The sequence below is a fragment of the Balaenoptera musculus genome, chromosome 15 (assembly GCF_009873245.2).
Source record: "Balaenoptera musculus isolate JJ_BM4_2016_0621 chromosome 15, mBalMus1.pri.v3, whole genome shotgun sequence".
Lineage (NCBI taxonomy): Eukaryota > Metazoa > Chordata > Mammalia > Artiodactyla > Balaenopteridae > Balaenoptera > Balaenoptera musculus.
Genome location: NC_045799.1, coordinates 25714034 through 25741482, shown reverse-complemented (window position 1 = coordinate 25741482; position 27449 = coordinate 25714034). Strand labels below are relative to the sequence as shown.

Sequence of the window (27449 nt, the reverse complement as noted above, 5' to 3'; positions counted from 1 at the left end):
TCCCTGGTCGGGGAACTGAGATCCTGCAAGCCATGCAGAGCGGCCAAAAAAAAAAGAATAGTTGATTTACAATATTGTGTTAGTTTCAGGTGTACAGAAAAGTGATTTAGTTATACATATATATGTATATATCTATATCCTTTTTTCCAATTCTTTTCCATTGCATTTTATTACAAGATATTGAATATAGTTCCCAGTGCTACACAGTAAATCCTTTTTGTTTATCTATTTTATATGTGGTAGTGTGTATCTGCTAATCCCAAACTCCCAATTTATCTCTCCCCATCTCCCCCGACAGGATACTAAATTCTGAGTGCCCCAGGGGATTCCGTTGCAGAGGCAGGATGTCTGAGATCCTCTGCTCTGTGAGTGGGCAGCTTTCAATAGATGAATCTTTTACACATTCTCAGAGGAGGCTCTAAATCTCTAGATATCTCTTCACTTTTAGTATGGCTTGTGGCCAATTGTTTAAAGGGGCAAAAAAAAAGCAAATCAGAGCCCTCTAGGGCATACTTGAAACATTTTATTTGCGTTCCCTTGCCTCAGGCTGGACATCCCTTCCCAGGGTCTCCAAGCAGCAGGCCAGCCCTCCCCACTCAGATCACTCACCCCACCCCCAACCAGCTGAAAGAGTAGAGAAGCGGTGAGAGGGAGGGGGCCACACGACATAGGACTTTACAGGTTCTGGCTGGAAGTTTGAATTTTATTTTAAGCACATCGATGAGTCTTGGAGATGTTTGTTTTAATTTTTTTTTGGCCACACTGCGCGCGGCATGTGGGATCTTAGTTCCCCCCGACTAGACCAAGGATTGAACTCACACCCCCTGCAGTGGAAGTGCAGAGTCTTAACCACTGGACCACCAGAGAAGTCTTTGTTTTTAATTTTTGTTTTTAATTTTCAATTGAGGAAGAACATATAGAGCACAAATAAATCATAAAGGTGAATTTTCTCAAGCTGAGCACACCCATGTGACTGTGAGCACCCAGACTGAGAATCAGAATATCACCACCCCCAGAAGCCCTCCTGGAGTGCCAGCCCAGTCACTGCCCTTTCCCCACCCCACGGGTCACCACTCTCCTGACTTCTAACAGCATAGATTAGTTTTACTTATTCTTGGGATTTTATGTATAAATGGAATCACACAGTATATACTCTTTTGTGTCTGGCTTCTTTCACTCCACATTTTTTTTTTTTTTTTGGCTGCATTGGGTCTTTGTTGCGCTCGGGCTTTCTCTAGTTGCTGCGAGTGGGGGCTACTCTTCATTGCGGTGCGCGGGCTTCTCATTGCGGAGCACGGGCTCCAGGTGCGCGGGCTTCAGTAGTTGTGGCACGCGGGCTCAGTAGTTGTGGCAGTCGGGCTTAGTTGCTCCGCAGCATGTGGGATCTTCTCAGACCAGGGCTCGAACCCATGTCCCCTGCATTGGCAGGCAGATTCTTAACCACTGCGCCACCAGGGAAGTCCCTTTCACTTAACATTAAGTGAGATTCATCTGTGTTGTCTTTATAGCAATATTTTATTCATTGTCATTGCTACGTAGTACTCCATTGTGTGAACATATCACAATTTATCCTTCTGTTGACAGACACTTGGGAACTTACTGGTTTGGGCTTTTGTAAATAATGCTTCTATAAACAACTGTGTACATGGCTTTTCATGCATGCACATAAGCATTCCTCTCCAGTATCTACCTAGGTGTGGAAATGCTGGGTCATTGAACAGGCATACGCTTAGCTTTAGCAGGTACTGTTTTCCTGAGTGGTTGTACCACTTAGACTTCCACCACTAGAATTCATGAGGGTTTTAGGTAGGCAGTGGCACAATCTGTATCCTAGTCTACCATCTATGCTATCAAATGTTTGTCACACTACTAAGTGAGCAAGTAGACCAGCACATGCCGAAAAGGAGGACAGTTCTGTCTGGGCCTGGCTGAACTCTCCTGAGAGGCATTTTCTTATCACACACTCTCCTGGGACCAAAGACCAGCCATAAACAAGAAAAGATCCCTGTCCCTAAAGAACTCACAGCCTATATGGAGGGTTTAAAACTGTGCTCCATGAGATCTTATGGGGTCTGTATTCAGTACAGAGACCTGTATTGTCTGGAGGGACCAGAGTACCTGGAGAAATGGAGGTAGAGAAACATGACAACAGTTAGACAGGACTTTGAGGCTATTCATCTCTAGGCCTAAAGAAGTCCCAGGGATCAATTTGGCCAAAAGCCTGGAGGACAGAGTGTTGTCTGGAGAAGACCAAGTGTGGCGACCTGAGATAAAAACAGGGGTTCTGGAATCAGTGACTCCCAGGCTGTGTACAGGAATCACTCAACTCTGTTGAACCTCAGTGTTCTCATCTGTTAAAAGGGATAATGTGATAGCATTCAACCTAGCAGGACTGTTAGCTATGCTTTTTTTAAAAATATTTATTTATTTATTTGGTTGTACTGGGTCTTAGTTACGGCAGGCAGGCTCCTTAGTTGCAGGATGCAGGCTCCTTAGTTGGGGCATGAGAACTCTTAGTTGCAGCATGCATGTGGGATCTAGTTCCCTGAACTGGGATGGAACCAGGGCCCCCTGCGTTGGGAGCGTGGAGTCTTATCCACTGCACCACCAGGGAAGTCCCTGGTAGCTATGCTTTGAACTTTGCACTAGTACCTGGTACATAGGAAGCGCTCAAGGAAGATCTTATAAAGTATTTCTGTGTGGCTGGAGGGGAAGGAATGGCAGGCAAGTTTAGAATGTGCACAGTCTTGAATACCATGATGAGTTTGAATAGTTTCTGTAAGGCAGTGACAAGCCAGTGAGGATATGAAGGATGCTAGAGAGTGAGCAGGGAAACTAAATAAGAGGTGACCTGTGGTCAGATCTTCTGACTCAAAGGACAGCTAGTGAAGGGAGAACTTAGAGGCAGGGAAGCTAATTAGGAGAACGTTGCTATATGCACTGTGCATTTTTGCAGGTATGACATATTTCATAATAAAATGTCTAAGAAGAGACCAAAATAAATAAATAAAGAGGTGATGAGAACCTCACCTTGGACAGGGAAGCAAGTATGAGGAGGAAGGCATGGACTTAGGGGCATTTACTAGTGAAGTCAATGGGATGGTGGTTGGTTGTGGGGGTTGAGAGCAGCAAGCCTCTGTCTCATTGCCTGCAGGGCATGAGGTGCACTGCTTTGGGGTGGCATTCACTTCTCCTGTTGGGCACTTCTGAGTCTCGTAAATTTACTTACCCATCAGGGAGGGATATTGGCCATTAGGAATCTACCGTATTTTCATCTACAAATTTGGAAATGTTGTAAAATAATTGTAATACCCATTGTTAGGAGATGAGCATGCTCAACCACTACTGGTGGAAAAATGATTTGGTAAAACTGAAAATGTTGCTATTATTTGATCCAATAATTCCACTCTGAAAAACCTACTTTAGGAATCAGAAAAGAGGAAAGACTAATGCACAGTGATGTTCAATAAGGCATAATTTGTAATAGAAAAAGTAAAAAGAAAGAAGCAGCCCTAATGACAATCCACATTAGATTCTACCAAAAGTAGAATGACACCATTAAAGTGATGTTTATGAATAAATTTTAGTGACATGAAAAAATACTGATAGAAAAAATAATAGTGAAAAAAGGCTGGATACAGAAATGTATTAACAGTATGATCTCAATTATGTAAATATACCCATGAATAGAAAAAAGTTGAGAAGGATATGCAGTGAAATGGTGAGAACAATTTATTTCTCAGTGTTAAGAACTGAGTGGTTTTCCTTTTCTTCCTGATCTTGTTATGTAGTATACAAATTCCTCACCATGAGTTTCCTCACATTCCTCTCAATCATAAACAATAATGAATTTTAAATAATATAACTCGACTTGTTCATCTCTCCTTCTGGGAGCTCTTGGGCTCTTCAGCCTCCTATGGAGAAAAAGCCTTGCTTATTAGAAGAGTCCCAACCATGCCAAATATTTCTCTGGTGCACAGATAGGCTTTCTAAAGTGCCATGACCATTTCAGGCTCCTGTTTACCCAACAAGGATCATATACCTTTAAATCGCTTCCCCTCACTGACTGTCATCTGGCCAGGCCTTGTATTTATCCTACATTAGCGGAAGGGCATGGCCATGGCAGATGGCAGGCAGCGAGCACTTCTCCCTGCCACCCATCTTTATCCTCCTTGTCACTAGTTAAAGAAAAACAATCCACTTGGACAAGAAACAGCCAGGGTCCCCAGTAAATTTCCTTAGGTCTACTGAGTCTATGAATCCTTTAGAAAGTTGTGATAAGAATGTCAGAATTCAATTCGGTCACTTGAAACTAAGTTTCTGACTCAGGCAAACATTATGGTAAGTCTCTTAACCTCTCTGAGCCTCAGTTCTCTTGGCTGGAAAATGGAGCTGTTGCAAACTGAGCTCAAATTCAGTGTCTAAGGCACCTGGCCTTGTCTCTGCCTCTTAAATGTTAGTGTCCTTGACCCTGTAGGCCTTAGGTAACTGAAGGATGCTGATGCTTTGTGGCTCTGATCTGTTCCGAGAGGGCCTCTCTTCCCCACCTCAACACACATACACACTCCACCATGAACTAAGCAAGAATGATAAAGAAATAGAAAAGGTGGTGAGCTTGTGGAGAATGATTTATTATCTCTATATCTGAAACCCAACAAACTTAAGAAATCTATATGTTTGAAGCCAGACCTGCCCAGGTCTTCAGTAAAAAGTTTTGTTTTCAAAAACAGTAGAATGTAGGGCTTCCCTGGTGGCGCAGTGGTTGAGAGTCTGCCTGCTAATGCAGGGGACACGGGTTCGAGCCCTGGTCTGGGAAGATCCCACATGCCGCGGAGCAGCTGGTCCCGTGAGCCACGGCTACTGAGCCTGCGCGTCTGGAGCCTGTGCCCCGCAACGGAAGGGGCCGCGATAGTGAGAGGCCCGCGCACCGCGATGAAGGGTGGCCCCCACTTGCCGCAACTAGAGAAAGCCCTCGCACGAACCGAGGACCCAGCACAGCCAAAAATAAATAAATAAATAAAAATAAAAGTAGCTATAAAATTAAAAAAAAAAAAAAAACAACAGTAGAATGTAGTATATCTCAAACAATGGAGTGCCTGGCAATAAAAAGGAAGGCAAACTACTAATAGATGCAACACAGATAAATCTTGAAATCATAATGCTGAGTGAAAGAAGCCAGACAGTAGAGTACATGCTGCATGAGTCCATTTACATGCAATTCTAGAAAATGTAAACTAATGCATAGTGACAGAAAGCAGACCAACGGTTCCCTGGGCCCAGGTGCAGATGGAAGGATGGATTGCAAAGGAACAGGAGGAATCATAGAGGGGTGATAAAAGTGTTCTTTATCTTGTTAGTGCTGGTGATTTCTCAGATATATACAACTGTCAAAATTCATCAAACTGGACCCTTGAAATTGATGTGGTTCATTGTACATATAGTACAACTCAGAAAGTTGATTTTTTTTTTTTTTTGGGCTGTGCTGTGTGGCATGCGGGATCTTAGTTTCCCGACCAGGTATTAAACATGTGCCCCCTGCAATGGAAGCAGAGTCCTAACCACTGGATTGCCAGGGAATTCCCAGAAAGTTGATTTTTTTTTTTTTTTTAAATTTTATTTATTTATTTATTTATGGCTGTGTTGGGTCTTCGTTTCTGTGCGAGGGCTTTCTCCAGCTGTGGCAAGCGGGGCCACTCTTCATCGCGGTGCGCGGGCCTCTCACTATCGCGGCCTCTCTTGTTGCGGAGCACAGGCTCCAGACGCGCAGGCTCAGTAGTTGTGGCTCACGGGCCCAGTTGTTCCGCGGCATGTGGGATCTTCCCAGACCAGGGCTCGAACCCGTGTCCCCTGCATCGGCAGGCAGATTCTCAACCACTGCGCCACCAGGGAAGCCCCCCAGAAAGTTGATTTTTAAAAGAGCAATCATAAGCGCTGGAGAGTGCAGGATGGGGAGTGACTGCTATTAAGTATGGGGGGTTTTCTTTGGGATGATGAAAATGTTCTAAAGTCAGGTTCTGGTGATGGTTGCACAACTCTGTGAATATACTAAAACCACTGAACTGTACACTTTCTTTTATTTATTTATTTACTTTGAATATTTGAATTTTATTTATTTTTTTATACAGCAGGTTCTTATTAGTTATTTGTTTTATACATATTAGTGTATATATGTCAATCTCAATCTCCCAATTCATCCCACCACCACCCCCCACCGCCACTTTCCCCCCTTGGTGTCCATACGTTTTGAACTGTACACTTTAAATGGGTGAATGTATGGTATATGAATCATACCTCAATAAAGCTGTTAAACAAAAAACAATCATATAGCTATAGTGATAGAAGTCAGAATAGTGGTGACCTCTGGGAGGAGTATTAACTGAAAAGGGACATTACAGAGCCTTCTAGGGTGGTAGAAAATGAGCTTTATCTTGATATGAGTGGTGGTTACAGGGTGTTAAGCCTGAAACAAGTCATCAAACTGTATGCTTGAGATTTGTGCATTTTGCTATATGTGTACCTTACGCTTCAATTTTTTCACTTAAATTCACTTTTAAAAATTACATAAAATAACTTTCATTTTTTTAAATGTGCAGTTCTGTGAGTTTTGACAAATGCATACAATCATGTAACCATCATGACAATCAAGATGTAAAACAGTTTCATCAACTCTAGAATTTCCCCCTGCTCTTTTATTTTTTATTTTATTTTTTTTAATTGAATTCATGTTTAATAATTACAGGCACCGTGCCCCCCCTTCCCCCTGCCCAGGCAGCAGCAGGGGTGGTGCAGGGGCTGGGGCGTATGCCCCCAGCAGTGAGGACGGCAGTCCCAAGAGTGATTTTTCAGACCCCCCCCCTGCTCTTTTAAATTCATCCTTTACCCCACCATAAGATCTGGCAACCACTGATCTGTTTTCTGTTCCTATAATTTGCATTAAAAAAATATTCTATAAAGAAGATAATAGAATATGTAGCCTTTTGAGTCTGGCTTCTTTGAAAATCATTTGCTTTGTTGTGCCTGTCAGAAATGTGTCCCCTTTTATTGCTGAATAATGTTTGTATGATGAATGTACCACAGTTTGTTTATCCATTCACTAGATGAGGGACATTTAGATTATTTCCAGTTTTTGGTAATTTTGAATAAAGTTGCTATAAACAGCCACGTACAGGTTTTTGTGTGAACATAAGTTGTTTTTTTTTTAATTAATAAAATTAGTTAATTTAGATGTTCATATATTAGGCTTTAAAGAAATCCCCCCCCCTAAAAAAAAAAGGGAACTTCCCTGGCAGTCCAGTGGTTAAGACTCCATGCTTCCCCTGCAGGGGGCACGGGTTTGATCCCTGGTCAGGGAACTAAGATCCTGTAGGCCATGGCCTATTAAGAAAGTACTTAAACATAAGGTTTTGTTTTGGCTGCATTGGGTCTTCGTTGCTGCGCCCAGGCTTTCTCTAGTTGCAGTGAGCCGGGGTTACTCTTCGTTGCGGTGCGCGGGCTTCTCATTGCGGTGGCTTCTCTTGTTGTGGAGCACAGGCTCTAGACGCGAGGGCTTCAGTAGTTGTGGCACACAGGCTCAGTAGTTGTGGCGCACGGGCTTAGTTGCTCCATGGCATGTGGTATCTTCCCAAACCAGGGCTCGAACCCGTGTCCCCTGCATTGGCAGGTGGATTCTCAACCACTGCGCCAGCAGGGAAGCCCCTGAGCATCTTTTTAAAATGTTTATTAGCTATTCAGATTTTCTGTGTATTGTCTCTTCATTCTCTTTGTCCATTTTTCTATTAAATTATCTTATTTTTCTTATTGGTTTCACAGAGTTCTTCATTTATTTTGAATATTGATTTTTTGTTGAATATGTTGCAACTATTTTATCCCAGTCTTTTGCTTAGAAAAGACAAATAAAGTTAAAAAAAAAAAACTTTGGGACTTCCCTGGTGGCACAGTGGTTAAGAATCCGCCTGCCAATGCAGGGGACATGGGTTCAAGCCCTGGTTCCTGGTCCGGGAAGATCCCACATGCCGCGGAGCAACTAAGCCCCTGCGCCACAACTACTGAGTCTGTGCTCTAGAGCCCACAAACTACAACTACTGAGCCCGCAAACTACAACTACTGAGCCCGCAAACTACAACTACTGAGCCCACATGCCACAACTATTGAAGTCCACGCACCTAGAGCCCGTGCTCCGCAACAAGAGAAGGCACCGCAGCGAGAAGCCCGCGCACCGCAATGAAGAGTAGCACCCGCTCGCCACAACTAGAGAAAGCGCCCGCGCAGCAACGAAAACCCAACGCAGCCAAAAATAAATAAATAAATAATTAATTTATATATTTAAAAAACCCTACAGCTAGTGTCAATCTTATTTAAAAAAACTTTGTTTATGGTATCTTTGTATATAGAAGAGTTTAGACATTTTAATCTCTTGTTTTAATTTTCATCCCTGTTTTTGAGACTTTGGGAGGCAGGATAGTTCAGAGTAGCTCAAAGTACTGGGTCTGAAATCAGAAGTTCCTAGCTTCCAATCCCACCTCTGCTATTTGCTAACAGTAACCAGTGGGCAATGTGGTTGGTGGGAAAGCCCTTTCCGCTTGTGTAGAAAAGGGAGAATAATACTTCTCACCCTCATTGTGAGGATTAACTGGATGGAGTGTATAAAAATGGCTCAATAATAATAATTACAGCTAACAGTTATTAATATTATGAGCATGACATTTTAGACATTTGGAAAACTGTAGGCCAGAAAGGGGAAGTGACTTGCCCAAAGACACGCGCAAAGGCGACCAGATCTTAACCTGTACGACTCAGGTGAGGCATTGTGCCCTGCCCGCTAGGCCCCGCCCCCTAGGGCCTATGGGCCCAGGCAGCTGCCCTGGCCACAGCTGGAATCCCTGCGTACGAAGAGTGGGCCGTGCACGTGATGGGCGCGCGTGACGCAGAGGGGCGGGACTGAGAAGCAGGATGCGCCGGGATAGGGTGGTAGGTTCGCGCGGAAGGGGCGGGGCAGGTCAGGGGGCGGGGTTTAGTGGGAACCGATCCTGGGGCCGGGCTTCCGCGTGCGTTTGTCTGGAGGGCGAGAGCGCGCGGCGGGGGCGTGCCCAGCGGGTGGGGCGGGGCCAACTGGGGGGCGGGGCGGCGCGCGGCCTAACGGCGGCGGCTGTGGTGGCGGCGACAGTAGCGGCGGCGTTGGGGTCGGCGAGCTTGGCTGTTACAGGTCCCGCAGCGGCGCCCGCGAGGGACCCGGGCCGCGGGTGGAGGAAGAGGTGCGGGGCGGCGGCGCTTGGCGATGGTGGGCGTCCCCGGAGCGGCCGCCTTCCAGCGTAAGCGGGGCGGGAAGGCGGGCGGCTGAGGGGGGCGTGTAAAGGCCTGCGGCTCCACAGGCGCGAGCTCCCGAGAGGCAGCCGGCGCGAGGCCAGGGTGGTAAACTGAGGCCCCAAGAAGGGCGGCGAATCCAAGGTCACGCGGCGGGCCGGGCCTTCCCGGGCTCCCGCGGCCGCCAGAGCGCTTCCTGCGCTGCTCGAGGGTTCGGAGCTCATGGCGTGCGCGAGTCTGTCGGGACCGCGGCCTCGGAGCCCCGGCCGGGCCGGCGTCCATCTAACTTGCCCACGGACAAGGATTGTTTTGTTCTCCCTGTGCCGGGGCCCCTAAGTCCGGCCCTGGAGAAATATTCCACACGCCCAGTTTCGACGGATGTGTGGCGGATGGTGGAGGAGGCGAGGATGGCCCCTTTGAGGGGCCTGTTGAGTGCAGGCTCAGGGGTCTGCCTTGGTTCACAGTCCGGCTCTTCTACTTACAGGCTGTGACCTTGGGTCTCTCTGAGCCTCAGTTTCCTCTTCTGCAAAATGAGGGTGTGAAGAGCATCTCCACCCCCTCCCCACCCTGGTTCTGGGTTTTGTGGGGCCCGTTAGGAGGCTTGACACGGACTCTGGCACATACACAAGCGTGAAAACTGTCATTATTGTAGTCGCTGATAAACCTCAACCAGGGTGAACCTCACTCGAAAAAGCTCGAAATTGGGCTCTGGTTGTGTGTGTGTTTGAGATTTTAATTTTATTTTAGATTAGTCCTGCTTTATGATCCAGTTGTTCTTCTTACCCCCATTTCTCCTTTTCAGCATTTATCTACTGTTACGCCTAGAATTGTGAGATCCTTGGAAGAGGGGTGGGTCTCTTAATAATAACAATAGAATTTTAATTGTTTCTTGTTACAAGAGCCATAATAGCCAATATTTTTTGAGCAGCAGGCATTTTACATTCTATTCATTTAATATTTATTAAATCACCTATTAAGTAAAAAGTACCATTTTGGCCCTGGGAATATAGCAACAAACTAGATAGACCAAACTCAAGCTTTGAGTTTAGTTGGGGGGAGGGGAGAGAGACCTTAAATGAGGAAACAGATAAAACCATTTTGCATGTTTTCTCTCATTTAACTCTGGTAATGTAATTAAGAGTTAAGTATTTGCGTATGCCCATTTTGCAGAGGATGAAACTGAGGAACAGGAGCTTCCACACATAAAGGGGAGGCTTTACACAGCCTCTCTTCTTTGTTTGATGCCCCTTAAATGTTGGATTGAAGAAATGCAAAGTAGGTGCACCCAGCTAATGCCTCTTCATGGTCAAGTTTGCAGTTGCTGTTTTTAATGGTTTGATCCATTCCTCTTGGAGCTTATAACTAAAGAGAGGCAGACAGAGGTGACCCTTAGGTCTGACAAAGGTACACTATCTCTGTATACTGAAAGGACCTTTTATCTGAAGTTAAATTTTTTATGCCCAAATCTCTTTTATGCAGTTTTCAGTTTAAAATAAGCCCTAAAGTCCAATTTTTTTGGTTCTGTTATGTAACTAAGGTTTGTTTGTTTGTTTATTTATAGTGTTCCTAAGAGAATTCTTTATTATATTCCTAAGCAATGTGCTCAGTATGCTTTTTCTTTTAATTTGGAAGTAATAGTAAGTTGCATTAAAATGTTGAGAGAATTTTTAAAAATGAGGTTCTCATGATACAGTTAGATTCAACATTGACCATATGCTAAGCACCAAGCCCTGTGCTGATGTAGGGCTTCCGTAGATGAGTAAGAGCAGACTCTTGCCCCTAGAAGCTTACCTATAGTCTTGACTGGCTGATGTTTTTAACTGAAACTAGGTAGAGAGAATGCAGGCGCTCAGAGTCCCTTGGGGAAATAGTCTAGAGTAGGGCCTCAGATGTTTTTAGTGTTCTTTGTATCAGTAAATATGGTTGAGTATGCACACATATTATGTGAATGTTTGTTTTAAGTTACAGTGTAGACTGTATTATGTATATTTTATAACGTGCAAAAATAGACATTTTACAAAAGGATGAGCTAAAACAAATATAAGTAGAAGTTACAGTATTGTCTTTCCACCCCCAAGTGTGTGAATGGTAACGATGCCCCCTATGGTGGAGACCGTTGATCTTTTAGTCGGACCTTCCCCTCAACCCATGATGTCTGTTGAAATTAGTTCTGGAGTTGTGCCTAGGTTGAAATCTTGGGGTCCAGTCCTTACTAGCTTTGAGACCTTCAGCGCTGCCTATCCTTTCTGTGCACTTTTATTTTCCTCATCTGTAAAATCGAGATGATGAGAGTTCCTATCTTGTTTGCAGTTTTATTGTGAAGATTAATAATATGTACATATTGGTATAATGTATATCTTAATATATGTGAAGTACTTACACTGGGCTTGACACACTAGTTTGGGTGCTGTTAGTGGCTGAGGATACAAAGATGACTTGGAATCTCACAATTTAGTAGGGGTCCTGCACAGGTACATGGGTAATGATACAGTGCTTTAAGTTCTCAAAGGCTTTTGGGAATGTAGAGTAGGCACAACTAAATGTTCTTCGAGGGTCCAAGTAAGGTTCAGGTAAGGAGGTGACATTTGAACCAGGCCTAAGAAGGAGAAGGGCTTTTTCCAGAAGGATGAGGCTTGAACCTTATTGGCTGAGGGTATAGAGTGGAAACTGGGAGGCTGTTGAGGGCTTGGTGAGTAGTTCTCCAGATCTGGACCTGCAGGGAACCTGACTGAAGCTTGTATACCTTGTTAATAGATAAGTGATTTCAGGCTGGAGTTGTGCCTAGTGGTTGTGATGGCAAGGAAGCCTGTTCTAGAACTTTTCATTTTCAACGCACAACAGCTCTTTCGTCTCTGGTGGCACTCATTCTGCCTTCTTAAGTTATCTAAGAATGTAAACCCCTAAATATAAACTCCTTGAGGGTTATGATAGTATCTGCATTTTTGTGATTTTATTTTGCCTAGCAAGGTAAGCGCGAAGTCCATAAATGTGGAGAAAGGTATGTAAATCCTTGAACCTACAAAGAATTCTGAACAGTTACAAGTGGAATGATAAATGACCATACTCATTAATGAAAAGCTCACAAATATTTTACGGTAGATAAGCATCACTATTCAAAAGGGGTGAGAACTGTCATGTTCAGTAACTCTCTCTTTATCTGGCACTCACCCATTAGAATGAAAGAAGAGATGAGAAAGTGCACCAGAAAGACTTCTCTGAGGTTGAATTAGATGCCTTCTATTTGTTCCTCTAGGTCCACTCTCCGTCCTTTCCCACCCTGGGAAGCTGACTTACTTAGACGACATCAACTAGTTTCCTTCCCACCTGGGGTTATGGAATTTAATTACCCTGCTCCCTTCCTATGGATGTTGTCTCTGACTAAATGTGTCCCTTGATTGAAGATTGCTATTCTAAAGGTGGTTCTCTCTACGTGCATGATCGCTCCTTCTAGGTTTGGAAAGTGTGTCTTTACTTTGTTCCTCAGGCTTAGAGGTACTGTCACTAGTCTCAGGGTACTTATCCGAGCCCAACTCAGCAGATTTAAAGCAACAAAGGCACTTGGAGAGGAGAGAGCCTACCCCAGGTAAGGATACTACCCCCACCGAGAGACAGGGTCTCATCCTTTCCTGTGGTCATTACCTGCTATGCCACATTGATGTGTTCAGTCATTTTCCTCCCAAACTATTGCATATGAAAAAAATGGAATAAGATTAAAAACACCCATAATCTGTGACCACACGATCAAGACTAGTTAAATTGCAGTTAGTAGCCTGTTTAAAAAGGCAGGGATGCACATGAGGTAGGTTGTTCGGCATAATGGAAAAAGCAGAATTTGGAGGCAGACTTTGAGTTTGAGGCCCCGTTCTACTGGGAAGTTATTCAACCTCTGAGACTCAGTTTGTTTGTTTAATCTGTAAATGAGGATAACTCCTGCCTAATAATAATAATAATAATAATAATAATAACTAGTATTGAATGTTTATTTTGGGCCAGATACCATGCCAAGCTTATACTCACTTTTGCCTTTTAATCCTTCACTCTTTTAGTTAGATATATATCCTCATTTTACAAATTTTATAGATTAGGAAATTGACTCAGATGTCATAGAGCTAATAAATGACCAAGCCCAGATTAAAATCTAGATCTTTTGTGACTGCAGAGCCAGAGTTCTTAACATTAAGGTAGCTGCTGAAAGCTTTTAGACAGGAAGAGTGGTTTATTTATTTATTTGTTTTTAATTATTAGCGTTTTCCTTTAAGGGACATTTATTAGTTTTTAGGATGGATTTTTATTTATTTATTTGGCTGCGTCAGGTCTTAGTTGCAGCACATGGGATCTTTCTTTGCTGTGTGCGGGCTTCTCTCTAGTTGTGGTGCGCAGGCTCTAGAGTGCATGGGCTCAGTAGTTGCGGCGCGTGGGCTTAGTTGCCCCGCCGCATGTGGGATATTAGTTCCCTAACCAGGAATTGAACCCATGTCCTCTGCATTGGATGGCAGATTCTTAACCGCTGGACCACCAGGGAAGTCTCAGGAAGGGTGGTTTAAATGATAGTATACTGAATGTAGCACTAGGATAAAGATGAATTAATTCACTAAGTTCATACTTCCTCCAGGGTAAGGAAAACAGGAGGAAAGAGGTGGGGAAGTAAGATTTCTCACCTGCCGGTTTTAGCTTCAATCCTTAGTTTTTTTAAAATTAATTATTTTATTTATTTAATTTTTTTTTTTTTGGCTGCGTTGGGTCTTCGTTGCTGTGCGCGCAGGCTTTCTCTAGTTGCGGCGAGCGGGGGCTACTCTTCGTTGTGGAGCACGGGCTCCAGGTGCGTGGGCTTCAGTAGTTGTGGCTCACAGGCTCTAGAGCGCAGGCTCAGTAGTTGCGGCACGCAGGCTTAGTTGCTCTGCGGCATGTGGGATCTTCCCAGACCAGGGCTCAAACCTGTGTCCCCTGCATTGGCAGGTGGATTCTTAACCACTGCGCTACCAGGGAAGCCCAATCCTTAGTTTTAGAGTATTGTTTTGAACCTCATTATAGAAAGTGATCACTCAATTGTAAAGATTTACTTAAAATCGCTAAAAGTTTGAAGGCTGAGGGAGAATCTCTGCCTTAGTTATAGTTTCTGCTTGAGTAAGATTAGGGCCTTACTAGCACTGTATTGACTGGCCCCATGTGCAATATGAGCTAGTACAGCCTGTCTCTGGGTTTTATTATGGCTGGTTAAGTAGCTTTTGCTTCTGTCTCTGGTTTCTCTCTCTGGCCCCTCAAAGGCCTTGAGGCTATCTGAAATTATAGGAGCTGGGGTATCATAAATTAAACTTGTAAAATGAGTCTGTAGCAGATATGTCAACTGAATCTGACTTTAAGTCCAGTTTAATTCTTTAAAAAAAAGTTTTTGCTAGATTTTCTGCTGGGCACTTTTCATGTATGTTATCTCATGTAATTCTTAGAACATCCTTGACAGGGAGTTAGTATCTCTGTTTTACAGACGAGGAAATAAGGCTCAGAGAAGTTAAATAAATTCCCCTAGGTCACACAGTAAACCAGTAGCAGATAACACTATTCCCACTTAATTCAGTCCTGATATTGAATTCATTGAGATCTGAGTCCAAAACCCACTAGTTTTTACCTTCTATCACGTGGCTCCTTGTTTTTACTAGGTCAGCTAGAGGTTTTTAGACATGTGTTCCTGAGGATACCAGTGCTCCCTGAAGATACTTGATTTCCCATCATTTTTCTTCAACAACTTTCTTTCCCTAACATCTAAAATGTTCTGTGGATGGATATGATTTAAAGATTGCTGAATTAGATCTTGGTCTTGTTTAGAGGTATCCTGAATTGGCCTTAGTGATGAATTAAAAACAAAAAACAAAAAGGCAGCAGAAACTCTCAGCATATTTTACCAATTCATTCCATATGTTTCCTGATTTTAGCAGTGAAGCAGATGATGGCAATGAACATCAAAAGCCCAAGAAATGTCCATGCTAATTTTACGTGGCCCTGTGAGGAGCTGTCAAATACGGATCATCAAATATGGTATATGGACTATGCAGTGAACCTTTACTTTGGAATGTGGCTCTTTAAAATATGATTCTACCCCTCTATTTTGTATTGCTGTAATTAAATGCAGAAATCAAAGTAAAATTCAGCGTTAACTCAGAGCTAGGTATCCTTCTGTCTGAATTGATAGCTTTGGAGTTGGCTAGACCTTTCAATTAAATTAGCTGATGGCAACAAATATGTAATCTGACCTCTGGAGCAACTCAAGTGAAATGTTAATACCAGGCATAGCACAGCTCCCTTGACACACTACTTTGACCTTTTCCTCTCTTACAGATGTTTCCCTTATTCCTTTGTTAACTTAGCCATCTTCATGCAGAGGTCCTGCCTGCTTTTAATTTTTCAAAGCCACATGAGAACAGACATTGAAATAGCAGATTTATTCATTTTTACCTTATATCCCTAGAGCTCCACTAATCAAAATCACCATTTCCTCTAATTCACATATAGTTTTTAGCTAGTTTACTGTCTGCTTACCACTATCCATCCTCTCCCCTTCCCCAACCCCCCATAAAAGCTAAAATACTAGTGTTTTTTTTTTTTGGCTGCCTTGGGTCTTTGTTGCTGCGCGCAGGCTTTCTCTAGTTGCAGCGAGCGGGGACTACTCTTGGTTGCAGTGTGCGGGCTTCTCATTGCAGTGGCTTCTCCTATTGCGGAGCATGGACTCTAGGCATGTGAGCTTCAGTAGCTGCAGCACACGGGATCAGTAGTTGTGGCGCTTGGGCTTAGTTGCTCCACAGCATGTGGGATCTTCCCGGACCAGGGATCGAACCCGTGTCCCCTGCATTGGCAGGCGGATTCTTAACCACTGCGCCACCAGGGAAGTCCACTAGTGACATTTTTATCCACCAAAAATGTGGCAGGATTTTTTTGTCCTTAATATTGAGAAAGTATGATTCATTTTGTTTCCCTCTTGAGAAGTGGAGTCAACTTCACAGGGAGGAGGCAGGCAGAAAGCAAGTCCTCTTTATGGCCGAGATTAAAGGTAGAGGTGGCTTAGGAGAGGCAAGTTCTGAGTGGTGAAGGAGAGGTAGGGGGTGAGGTGATGATGGTCTTAGCTCCCCTGGCATTCATCCAATAGCTGCCTGGAGCTGCTAGGAGCTCAGGAGCTATAGTTTTCATAAGCTCCTCAATTTTCCCTGGATGGGTTGGTCTGCCTCAGTGGTTTAAACTATACTCTCATCTCTTCTTAAATATATATTACACCATACTGTGTTAGAAAAACACAAACATATTCAAGGATGGTGATCACATTATTTAAAAAACCACTTTTTTTTTTTTTTTACTCCTTTTTCTTTTTTTTTCAGACTTTGTATTTTGACATAATTTCAAACTTAGGAAAAAGTTGCAAGAATGTTATTAAAATTCCTGTATGCCATTCACTTTAATTCCCCAAATGTCAGCATTTTACTATATTTTCTATATTCTTTTTATATATGCATAGTATTTTTTGGAACTGTATTTTAGAGTAAGTTACAAATGTGATACTTCTTTACCATAAATAAGGTAATGTATATTTCCAATAAACTAGGACATTCTCTTATGTAACCACAGCAATATACTTACCAAAATCAGGAAATACAGATTTGATACAATATTATTATCTAATATACTGACTTTATTCAAATTTTGCCATTTGTTCCAATAATGTTCTTCTTTAAAAATTTATTTATGTATTTATATTTTATTTTTGGCTGTGTTGGGTCTTCGTTGTGGCGAGTGGGGTCTACTCTTTGTTGCAGTGTGTGGGCTTCTCACTGCGGTGGCTTCTCTTGTTGTGGAGCACAGGCTCTAGGCGCGCAGGCTTCAGTAGTTGTGGCATGCAGGCTCAGGAGTTGTGGCTCGCGAGCTTAGTTGCTCTGCAGCATGTGGGATCTTCCTGGACCAGGGCTCGAACCTGTGTCCCCTGCATTGGCAGGCGGATTCTTAGCCTCTTAACCACTGCACCACCAGGGAAGTCCCCCAATAATGTTCTTTTTAAAAAATTTTTTAATTAATTAATTTATTTTTATTTTTGGCTGTGTTGGTTCTTCGTTGCTGCACGCGGGCTCTGTCTAGTTGCAGTGAGTGGGGGCTACTCTTTGTTGCGGTGCGCGGGCTTCTCATTGTGGTGGCTTCTCTTGTGGCGGAGCACGGGCTCTAGGTGCGCAGGCTTCAGTAGGTGTGGCTGGTGGGCTCTAGAGTGCAGGCTCAGTAGTTGTGGCACACGAGGTTAGTTGCTCCGCAGCATGTGGGATCTTCCCGGACCAGGGCTCGAACCTGTGTCCCTTGCATTGGCAGGCAGATTCTTAACCACTGTGCCGCCAGGGAAGTCCCTTCATCAAACTTTTATCCATTGGTTGTAGCATCTATTGATGATGTTTGCCTGAGTCAGTTAATTACTCTGATAGTTGTGCTGTGGTTTTCTATCAGTCATTCTTCGCTTTTTAGTTAATATTCTACTGCAGAGCATTTTCTAACCCTTATTTGTATGTATTGGGTTGGCCAAAAATTGCCTTCGGTTTTTAAGTAAAAATAAAAGATATATTTTTCATTTTCACGAGGAACTTTACTGAACAACATGTTCACCCTTTTGTTCCACTACCTTCTGCCATTTTTCAGGCAACTTTATAATTCCATATTCCCAAAACTTTTTATCTTTTGGAGCAAAGAACTGTCCAGGTGCCTTTTACAGTTTTCCAGGGAATTGAAATTTTTCCATTAAGAGAATTTTGTAAAAATCAAAAGAAATGGAAATCCGAAGGTGCAATGTCTGGTGAATACGGCAGATGAATCAGGACTTCCCAGCCAAGCTGTAACAGTTTTTGCCTGGTCATCAAAGAAACATGCAGTCTTGCATTATCTCGATGGAAGATTATGTGTTTTCTGTTGACTCATTCTGGATGCTTGTTGTTGAGTTATGCTTTCAGTTGGTCTAATTGGGAGCGGTACTTGTTGGAATTAATCATTTGGTTTTTGGGAAGGAGCTCATAATGGAGAACTCCCTTCCAAGTCCCACCATATACACATCACCTTCTTTGGATGAAGGCTGGCCTTTGGTGTGGTTGGTGGTGGTTCATTTTGCTTGCCCCACGGTCTCTTCCGTTCCACATTATTGTATTGTATCCACTTTTCATTGCCTGTCACAATTTTGTTTTAAAAACGGAACGTTTTCATTACGTTTCAGTAGAGAATCGCATGCAGAAATAAGGTCAAGGTTTTTTTCATTTAAATTATCTGGAACCCACACATCAAAGTAATGAACATAACCAAGCTGGTGGAAATGATTTTCAGTGCTTGATATGGATATTTGGGTATGTCAGCTGTCTCTTGCGTCATATAACGTTGATTGTTCTCAATTAATGTCTCGATTTGATCGCTATCAACTTCATCTGGCCTACCCGACCATGGAGCATCCTCCAGCGAGAAATCTCCAGCACAAAACTTTGCAAACCACTTTTGACGCGTTCGATCAGTCGCAGCACCTTCGCCATACATTGCACAAATCTTTTTTTGCCTTTTGGTTGCATTTTTACCTTTCTTGAAATAATAAAGCATAATATGCCAAAAATGTTGCTTTTTTTTCCCATCTTCAATATTAAAATGGCTACACAAAAATTCACCAACTTTGATAAGTTATTTTAAATATATACTGATATGACAGCTGTCACATACAATCTAATAAATTGTTTGGAATGAAGTTAAAGACAACTAAGTGCTACTAGACCCATCTTAGGGAAAAAACCGAATGAACCTTTTTGCCAACTCAATATTAATATGGATTCTTATTTTATGTAGCAGGTTATAATCTGTTACCATCATTATTTATTGTGTTTTTCACATTGTCCCAGATTTGGCAGTGGGAACCCCTTCAAGCTAGCTTTTGACATGTTCCCAACATTCTTGGACCACTTCCTTACTTTTTGGCGCAAAAAAGATATTCCAGGCTTATCTTCCTACCTGAGCATTGGAATCAGCCATTTCTCCAAGGTGTTTCTCTCCTAATTCCTGTTAGTGGAGAAAATTATTTAGAAATCAAGATGTGGTTGTTGTGTGTGCTCATTGCTATGGGATGTCATTGCTTCCAGATCCTTTTAATGGGCAGAGCTAAAAAATCTATGTATATATGTACACATACATATATACACACGCATATATCTAAATTTCTATTTTTATCTACATGTAATAAAAACTGAAACTGAGCAAAGGGCTTCTGTGCCCATGGTGCAGAAAGCCAAACTCTGACAGTGGTAGTTTGCAGCAAAGTAAGACTTATTGCAGGGCGCCAAGCAAGGGAGTCGGATCCAAACCCACCTGGTCTTTGAGTTAGGGTTTTTTCTTTTAAAGGGGAAGAACAAAGAGGCTGGGACTAATGTTCGTTTTGTGACATTTCTGTGACATTTCTTAATTGTAGTTTTGGGAGTCAGGATGTCTCTGGTTTACGATTCTCCAGCCAAAGTGATCTGTGGCTCGGGGGTCTGTTAGCTCAACTTGTGCTGGAGGAACAACCTGAGTTTGTATGTTTTTTTTTTTTTTTTTAAATATTCCTGCATTTTATTTATTTATTTATTTTTGGCTGTGTTGGGTCTTCGTTTCTGTGCGAGGGCTTTCTCTAGTTGTGGCAAGCGGGGGCCACTCTTCATCGCGGTGCGCGGGCCTCTCACTGTCGCGGCCTCTCTTGTTGTGGAGCACAGGCTCCAGACGCGCAGGCTCAGTAGTTGTGGCTCACGGGCCTAGTTGCTCTGCGGCATGTGGGATCTTCCCAGACCAGGGCTCGAACCCATGTCCCCTGCATTGGCAGGCAGATTCTCAACCACTGCGCCACCAGGGAAGCCCTGTATGTTAATGATGATGTTTATAACAGCAGTTTTAGTTTGTTAATGCTGTTATCAACGATAGCAGTTTTACTCATCTGACTATGGTTGATTATTGTTCAGTTAGCACAGGATTGAGGTCAGAGGGGACAAGAAAGGGAATAAATTTTGGATAGATTAATCATAATCTTGATAAGGGTACTTGGTTTCAGAACTGTGTGTTCAGACTAATACCTCCAATACCACAAACTTCGTTTAGCCTTTATCCTTTCCATATTTTTAAGTCCCTTCTCTTACCTAGGGATTGTAAGCCTGACTCACGTAATCCACAATATATTTTACTTATTTGCCCAAACCTAGAATATACAGAAAATAGGTCCAAGATTGCTAACCCATGTTACCATGAAGTTCAGTTTGTAAACCTCTTTGATTACAGGTTTGTTTGTTTGTTTTTAGTCTGAGGGTATATGGTCAATATATTGTGTACAGAAGTTACTTTGGGGTAGCTCCTCAATGATTTAAGATGTAATTCAACCTACAGAAATTTGATGTATACTTTTTTTTTAGGCCATGCGGTGCCTTGCGGTACTTTAGTTTCCTGACAAGGGATTGAACCTGGGCCAGGGCAGTGAAAGCGCTGAGTCCTAACCACTGCACTGCCAGGGAATTCCCAATAAATCTCAGTATTTCTGTTCACCTTTTGGAAGCGCATTTGATTGACTCTCAGCCATGGAGTGTCTTCCTTACCCTGGGTGAATAGTTTTTAAATTTTATATGGTTGTAGTAATTTGCAGCTGTTGACTTGCTGGTTTTGGCACATAGTGAAAATTTTCCTTTTTTTTTTCTTTCATGTAAAAAAGGCAGAGTGATTTGCTACTGAGTGGTTTGCCTTTCAAACTCTGAGTGTGCTCATTTTTCAGATATATTTGTAGGTGAGAACTATAGGTTTCCCTGTTTGGGGTTTTGGAACGGGGAGAACAGGAGGAATGAAGTAGGGGATGATGAATGAAAGTCAAATAATGGTGACTACCAGAGTGAGCACTGTCAAAATAATACTGATTCCTTAGAAAAGAGAAGTACCCCGTCTTTTGATGTTACCAATGAGCTTCTCCCAATACTGACTGAAAAAAAAAGAATGGTTTCTCTGAAAACATGGCATCCCTGTAAAACCTCCACAGAGAGGTTTAACCTAGCAGTTGTTAGGTGGTTTAGCTAAAATTTCTTAAGCAAATACTGACCCAAATTGAGTATAAATATTGTGATAATTAAGTATTCCTTTTTTTCTCCAGATGTGTAAATGGAGTAGTTTCTTTTTTCTTTCTCTTTTAGTCAAGTTTTTGAGCTATAAGTTACATACAGTAAAATTTACTCTTTTTAAGGGAACAGTTCTATGAGTTTTGACAAATGTATGCAGTTGTAATCACCACACCAATCAAGATATAGATTATTTCCATCATCCCCAAAAGATCCCTCGTGCTCCTTTCCCCTCATTTAGCAGCCCCTGGTAACTAGTATACTGGTTTTTGTCCCTCTAGTGGTTTCTCTCTCTTTCTCTCGCTCTTGCTCCTTTTTTCCCTTTTCCATGTCATATAAATGACACCATACAATATATAGCCTTTGTATCTGATATCTTTCACTTACACTAATTGTTTTGAGAATTGTCCATGTTGTATCTGTAGTAACATTTTATTGCTGAGTAACATTTCACTTTGTGGATGTACCATGATTTTTTAAAAAAAATTAATTAATTTAATTTATTTTATTTTAGCTGCGTTGGGTCTTCGTTGCGGTGCGCGGGCTTCTCATTGCAGTAGCTTCTCTTGTTGCGGAGCACGGGCTCTAGGCACGCGGGCTTCAGTAGTTGTGGCACATGGGCTCTAGATCGCAGGCTCAGTAGTTGTGACCCATGGGTTTAGTTGCTCCACGGCATACGGGATCTTCCTGGACCAGGGCTCACACCCATGTCCCCTGCATTGGCAGGTGGATTCCTAACCACTGCACCACCAGGGAAGCTCTTTACCATGATTTTTAAAAAATCTGTCTACCGGTTAGTGGACATTTGGGTTGTTTCCTTTCCTGTTTTGATGATTTTGAATGAAGCTCTAAATTTATACACAGGTCTCTTGTAGACATATGTCTTTATTTCTCTTGGGTAAACAGGAGTGGGATTGCTGGGTTCTATGGTAATTTCATGTTTAAGTTTTTAAGAAACCCTCAGAGTGTTTTTCAGAGTGGCTGCACCGTACCATTTTGCATTTCTAACCAGTAATGTATGAGAGTTCCATTTGCTTGTTGGGTGTTTCATTTTGTTTTGTTTTAGAATTAGGTGTTAAGGAAACAGTGTATCTGGGTGAAATCAATTTTGGTTGTCTAGTTGCTACTTATGAAAGGCATATTCTCTGTTTTATAATGTAGAGTTTCACACTGTTTGTCTTCTGTAGGAGTCAGCATGTTCATTTTTTAAAAAAATTAATTAATTAATTTTTGGCTGCGTTTGGTCTTCGTTGCTGCGGGTGAGCTTTCTCTAGTTGGCGCGAGCAGGGGCTACTCTTAGTTGCGGTGTGCGGGTTTCTCTCATTGCAGTAGCTTCTCTTGTTGCGGAGCATGGGCTCTAGGCGCACGGGCTCAGTAGTTGTGGTGCTTAGTTGTGGGCTTAGTTGCTCCACAGCATGTGGGATCTTCCTGGACCAGGGCTCTAACCTGTGTCCCCTGCATTGGCAGGCAGATTCTTAACCACTACACCACCAGGGAAGTCCTGGTCATTTCTTATTTATATATCATTAACAGAAATAATATCAACCAACACATATATCAGAACAATTTTCACACATTATCTAATTTTTACAGCAATCAAGTGAGGTAGGTGGTAGTATTCTCATCGTCTTATTTCATATAAGGTTCAGAAGCCAGGTGGTTTGCTCACTGTCACACAGCTAGAATGCCAGGGTGTGGGTTTTTGAGAGTTGGAGCTGTGAGGGGACATTCTGTTTCTTTTTAGTTAGAAGTGTAGTAGTTAGAAGACGTGGGTGCTTCCCAGTTCTTCCTTCTACCTTCAGCTCACAAGCAGTGCAGCTTTGGACAATTCATATTTGGATTTTGAGTGTCTTATCATCTGTGAAATGGGGATAGCCATACCGTCTCTGTCTACCTGACAGGTAATCACCTGACAAGACAAGAATCAATTGAGGGACTGTAAAAGCATGTTCTGGACACTATTTGTTATTACATGAGTGATTTTGTAATGCATGAATATATTTTAGAAACTTAAACAATACAGATAAAGTAAAAATCCCCTTCCTAGTCTAAGTGAAGCTGTTCATTTAACAACTGTATTGTGCTGCTGTTAGATGCAGGGATGGTGCTAACTGCTGTGGGGCTGCCAAGGTGGTTAAGATTCAGTCCCTGTCCTCAGAGATCTTCCAGCTTGTCTTTCCTTCTTTGTCCTAACACTTTGTTGATTGCTCTTGTAATGAAAGCTTTGACAACTGGATTTTAATTAAGTTTGGACAATGATTGTCCATCTTTTCCCCTTATAATTGATGCTGTTGGGGAGAGTTGTACTGGGAAATAGTGAAGCAAAGATTCTGGTTCAATTGATGGAGGCAGTGAATTTCTTGGGAAGGAGATGGGATGCCAAACATGCCTCAGAGCCACTGAGCACATAGCTGTAGCTGTGGACATCAACACTTGGCTTGCTGTGAGCTTTCTATAGGTCTCTAAATAGTACATGCTAATTTTGGATTCTGAGGAGTGATTTGGTAAATAAGGAGAGTTTCCATTAAAACCATAGTTTTTAAATAGTAATTTGAAATCCTGAAATCAATTCCTGATTATTTTTACGTGAATGTTCCTTTTTTTGGTGTATTGTTTTAGTTTACTTGCCATTTCCACTTTGGTCTCTTTGTTCTCTTTACTTTGGTAATTGAGTTCAATGAATCATTTTTTTGAGGGACCTAATATTTGTATTCTACTGGAAAGAAGATGAACAGCTAATTATACTAGAAGGTGGACTATTAATGAATTATCATTACAGTGACTAAAAGTCATTGATTTTCTAAGATACTTTTGATTTCAAATACTCATTTACTTTCACAAATATTTATTGAGCCCTTAGTACTGGATTCTGGGGAATATAAAGAGAATTCTAAGGCACTGGAGAAATTTAAATGTAGTTCAATGGTGGAGGGAGGAGCAGATTGATGTTTCAGTACCGAATGGTAAGCAGTAATAATAGCATGATAAGAACCACCAAGGATAGGCATCTGACCTAATGCATGTGCATGTATGTATGGATGTGTTTCAAAAAAAGGCTTCTTAAAGAAGATGATGCCTGTCTTGAACCAAGTCTGTTTTTCCTTTCCAACAACTTTTTTTTTTAAATAAATAAATTTATTTATTTATTTATGGCTGTGTTGGGTCTTCGTTTCTGTGCGAGGGCTTTCTCTAGTTGTGGCGAGCAGGGACCACTCTTCATCGCAGTGCGCGGGCCTCTCACTATCGCGGGCTCTCTTGTTGCGGAGCACAGGCTCCAGACGCGCAGGCTCAGTAGTTGTGGCTCACGGGCCCAGTTGCTCCGTGACATGTGGGATCTTCCCAGACCAGGGCTCAAACCCGTGTCCCCTGCATTGGCAGGCAGATTCTCAACCACTGCGCCACCAGGGAAGCCCTCCAACAACTTTAAAAAAAATTATTTTTGGACTGGCAGTGTATTTACATAATTCAACAATTAAAAGGTACAAAGGTTATTTACTGAACTGTCTGCCTCACCTCTGTGCTCCAGCCACACTTCCCCTCCTTGGAGGCAACTAGCATTACCAATTTCTACTGTATCCTTGCAGATATATTCCTGTGGGCCATATAATATCATAGATAAAAGAACTTCCTCATTCTGCATTGTATTTCATTGTATGGGTGCATAATACTTTTTTTTTCCCTACGGTCCACTACTGATGGACATTTACATGCCAGTCTTTTGCTGTTAGAAACAATGCTGCATAGCTTTGTAAAAAATGTCATTTCATAAATCTGTAGACTAAATTCCTAGAAGCAGAATTGCTTGGGCAAGGGGTACAATTTGTATAATTTTGATAGATGTTGCCAGATTACTCTCCATAGATGATATGTCAGTTTTTATACTTCTGCCAACAAAGTGAGTGACCCAAGTAAAAAAGGGGTAAGAGATGGGGAAAGCTAAGTCTGGGCCAGGTTTGGGGGGGATTAAAAATACGTATGTTATTAGGGACTTCCCTGGTGGTGCAGTGGTTAAGAATCTGCCTGCCAATGCATGGGACACGGGTTCGAGCCCTGGTCCAGGAAGATCCCACATGCTGTGGAGCAACTAAGCCTGTGCACCACAACTACTGAGCCTGCGTTCTAGAGCCTGCGAGCCACAACTACTGAGGCTGCATGCCCTAGAGCCTGCGTTCCGCAACAACAGAAGCCACTGCAATGAGAAGCCCGCGCACTGCAATGAAGAGTAGCCCCTGCTCGCTGCAACTAGAGAAAGCCCGCATGCAGCAACGAAGACCCAATGCAGCCAAAATAAAATAATAATAATAATAAATTTAAAAAATGGAGGTGTGTTATTAAAGTATAAGTGCTCGGTGGAGAATGGCAGGAAATGAGACTAGAGAAGCAGACTGGGCAGGTTTATGCTTGGATTTTATTCTGTAGGTAATGCAGAGCAATAGAAAGGATGAGGGAATGACATAGTTAAGATTGTGTTCTAACTAGAGCACTCTGGTGGCCCTGTGCAGATGGATTTGAAGGGGCAAGGCAAGAAGCAGTAAAAATAATTAGGTTAATGCAGTAGCTTTGTCAGATCATGTGTCTGAATTTTGGGTTTGGAAACTAAAGGGAAACAAGTGTGCTAAGGGAGAAAGAGGAGATAGATTTAAAAGAGGAAGAGCATATCTCACTGAAAGTAGCAAGAAAGGCTTCACTGAATAATAGTTGCATTTTGATGGATGGGTCCATCTTGGATTGGTAGATATGGAGAAATGGGATAAAGGAAATCATTCCAGGTCCTGATACTGGAATAAGCCAGGAATAGGCAAACTTTCTATAAAGAGCCTAATAGTAGATATTTTAGGCTTTATGGAACACGTAATGGATTCTGTCACATATCCTCTTTCTCCCCTTTTTTTTTCAACCCTTTAAAAATATAAAAACTGTTAGCCCATAGCCCTTACTGAAACAGGCAATGGGCAGGGTTTGTACGGGGGTGGGATGGGAAATGGCCTTAGTTACTGACTCTTGGAATAAGCAAAGGCCTCCAGGCTGGAAGGTGCAGGGCAAGCATGAGTAAAGGCAGGTTCAGGCAGAGCTGTGGGAAACTTTGAATGTTAGGCTAAAGAATTTGTCCCCAGGTTAGACACATTGAGGAGTCACCTATCATATTGACTCTGGAGATGGTGACATTTTGCCTAGTACTATAAGCTTACTGTATTATCAGCTATAAAAGGTCTGGCTGGGAGAACTGCCTTGTGTAGACATTTGTATTACATGTAGTACTGCTAATGGAATGCCCAATACTAGCATGAAATACTGAGGTCTAACCCACTCACTAGGACTTTCGAGTGTTTTAGTGAGTGGCTTAACTCAGAAAGAATCAATCAAGTTAAGTAAGTAGTCAAAATTTCAGGAATTCTGTAGATACTGCTAAACATTTCTCAATTTTTTTTTAATTCCAAGTTTTGAAGACTAGGAAATAAAATGTATAATTTAGCTGATTGTTTCATTAAACAGCTCCCCAACTATATATAATCTCCAGGTGAGCTTCCCATTGTTTTAAGCCTCTGGTTCTAGACAACTGGAAAACTGGTTTTCCTCGAAATGGGTGGATTGGTGGTGTGCTATCAGAAATACCTTGGGGAGTTATTAGAATATCAGTGTGATAGCCATATTATGATATATTCAGGGGGAGGATGTCTGGTATGTTTTTTGAAATGGCCTCTCAGGTGATTCTTTACCACGTCCACCCCATTAAGAGCCACTGTTTGAACCAGTTTCTGTCCTTACCTTATATCCAGTGATACTTGTAGGACTCCGTCCCTCTATCTACCATCTACTATGAAGGAAGAGTTGAAATGTAACTTTGCTATCTCATAAAGACTGCTGTGGGAATTCCCTGGCAGTCCAGTGGTTAGGACTGTGCGCTTTCAGTGCCTTGGGCTGGGATTCGATCCCTGCTTAGGGAACTAAAATCCCGGAAGCTGTGTGGTGCAGCCAAAAAAAAAAAAAAAAAGACTGCTGACCTCTGTATATCTTTTGGCAGTGAGCATTACTAACTCATATTGTCAA

At 42.4% G+C, this 27449-nt stretch overlaps 1 protein-coding gene across 3 annotated transcripts in view; it reads left to right on the top strand.

The window, feature by feature from the left end:
- Window positions 1-9145: 9145 nt before the first annotated feature.
- CBFA2T2 (CBFA2/RUNX1 partner transcriptional co-repressor 2) overlaps window positions 9146-27449 on the top strand; it is a 188824-nt gene continuing 170520 nt past the window's right edge. For 2 of the 3 annotated variants that reach the window (XM_036826330.1, XM_036826329.1), the window contains exon 1: window positions 9146-9308. In XM_036826330.1, coding sequence (XP_036682225.1) covers window positions 9275-9308 — 34 coding nt within the window. In that variant the 5' untranslated portion in view covers window positions 9146-9274. The remainder of the gene's footprint in view (window positions 9309-27449) is intronic. The other variant, XM_036826331.1, reaches the window with a different exon arrangement.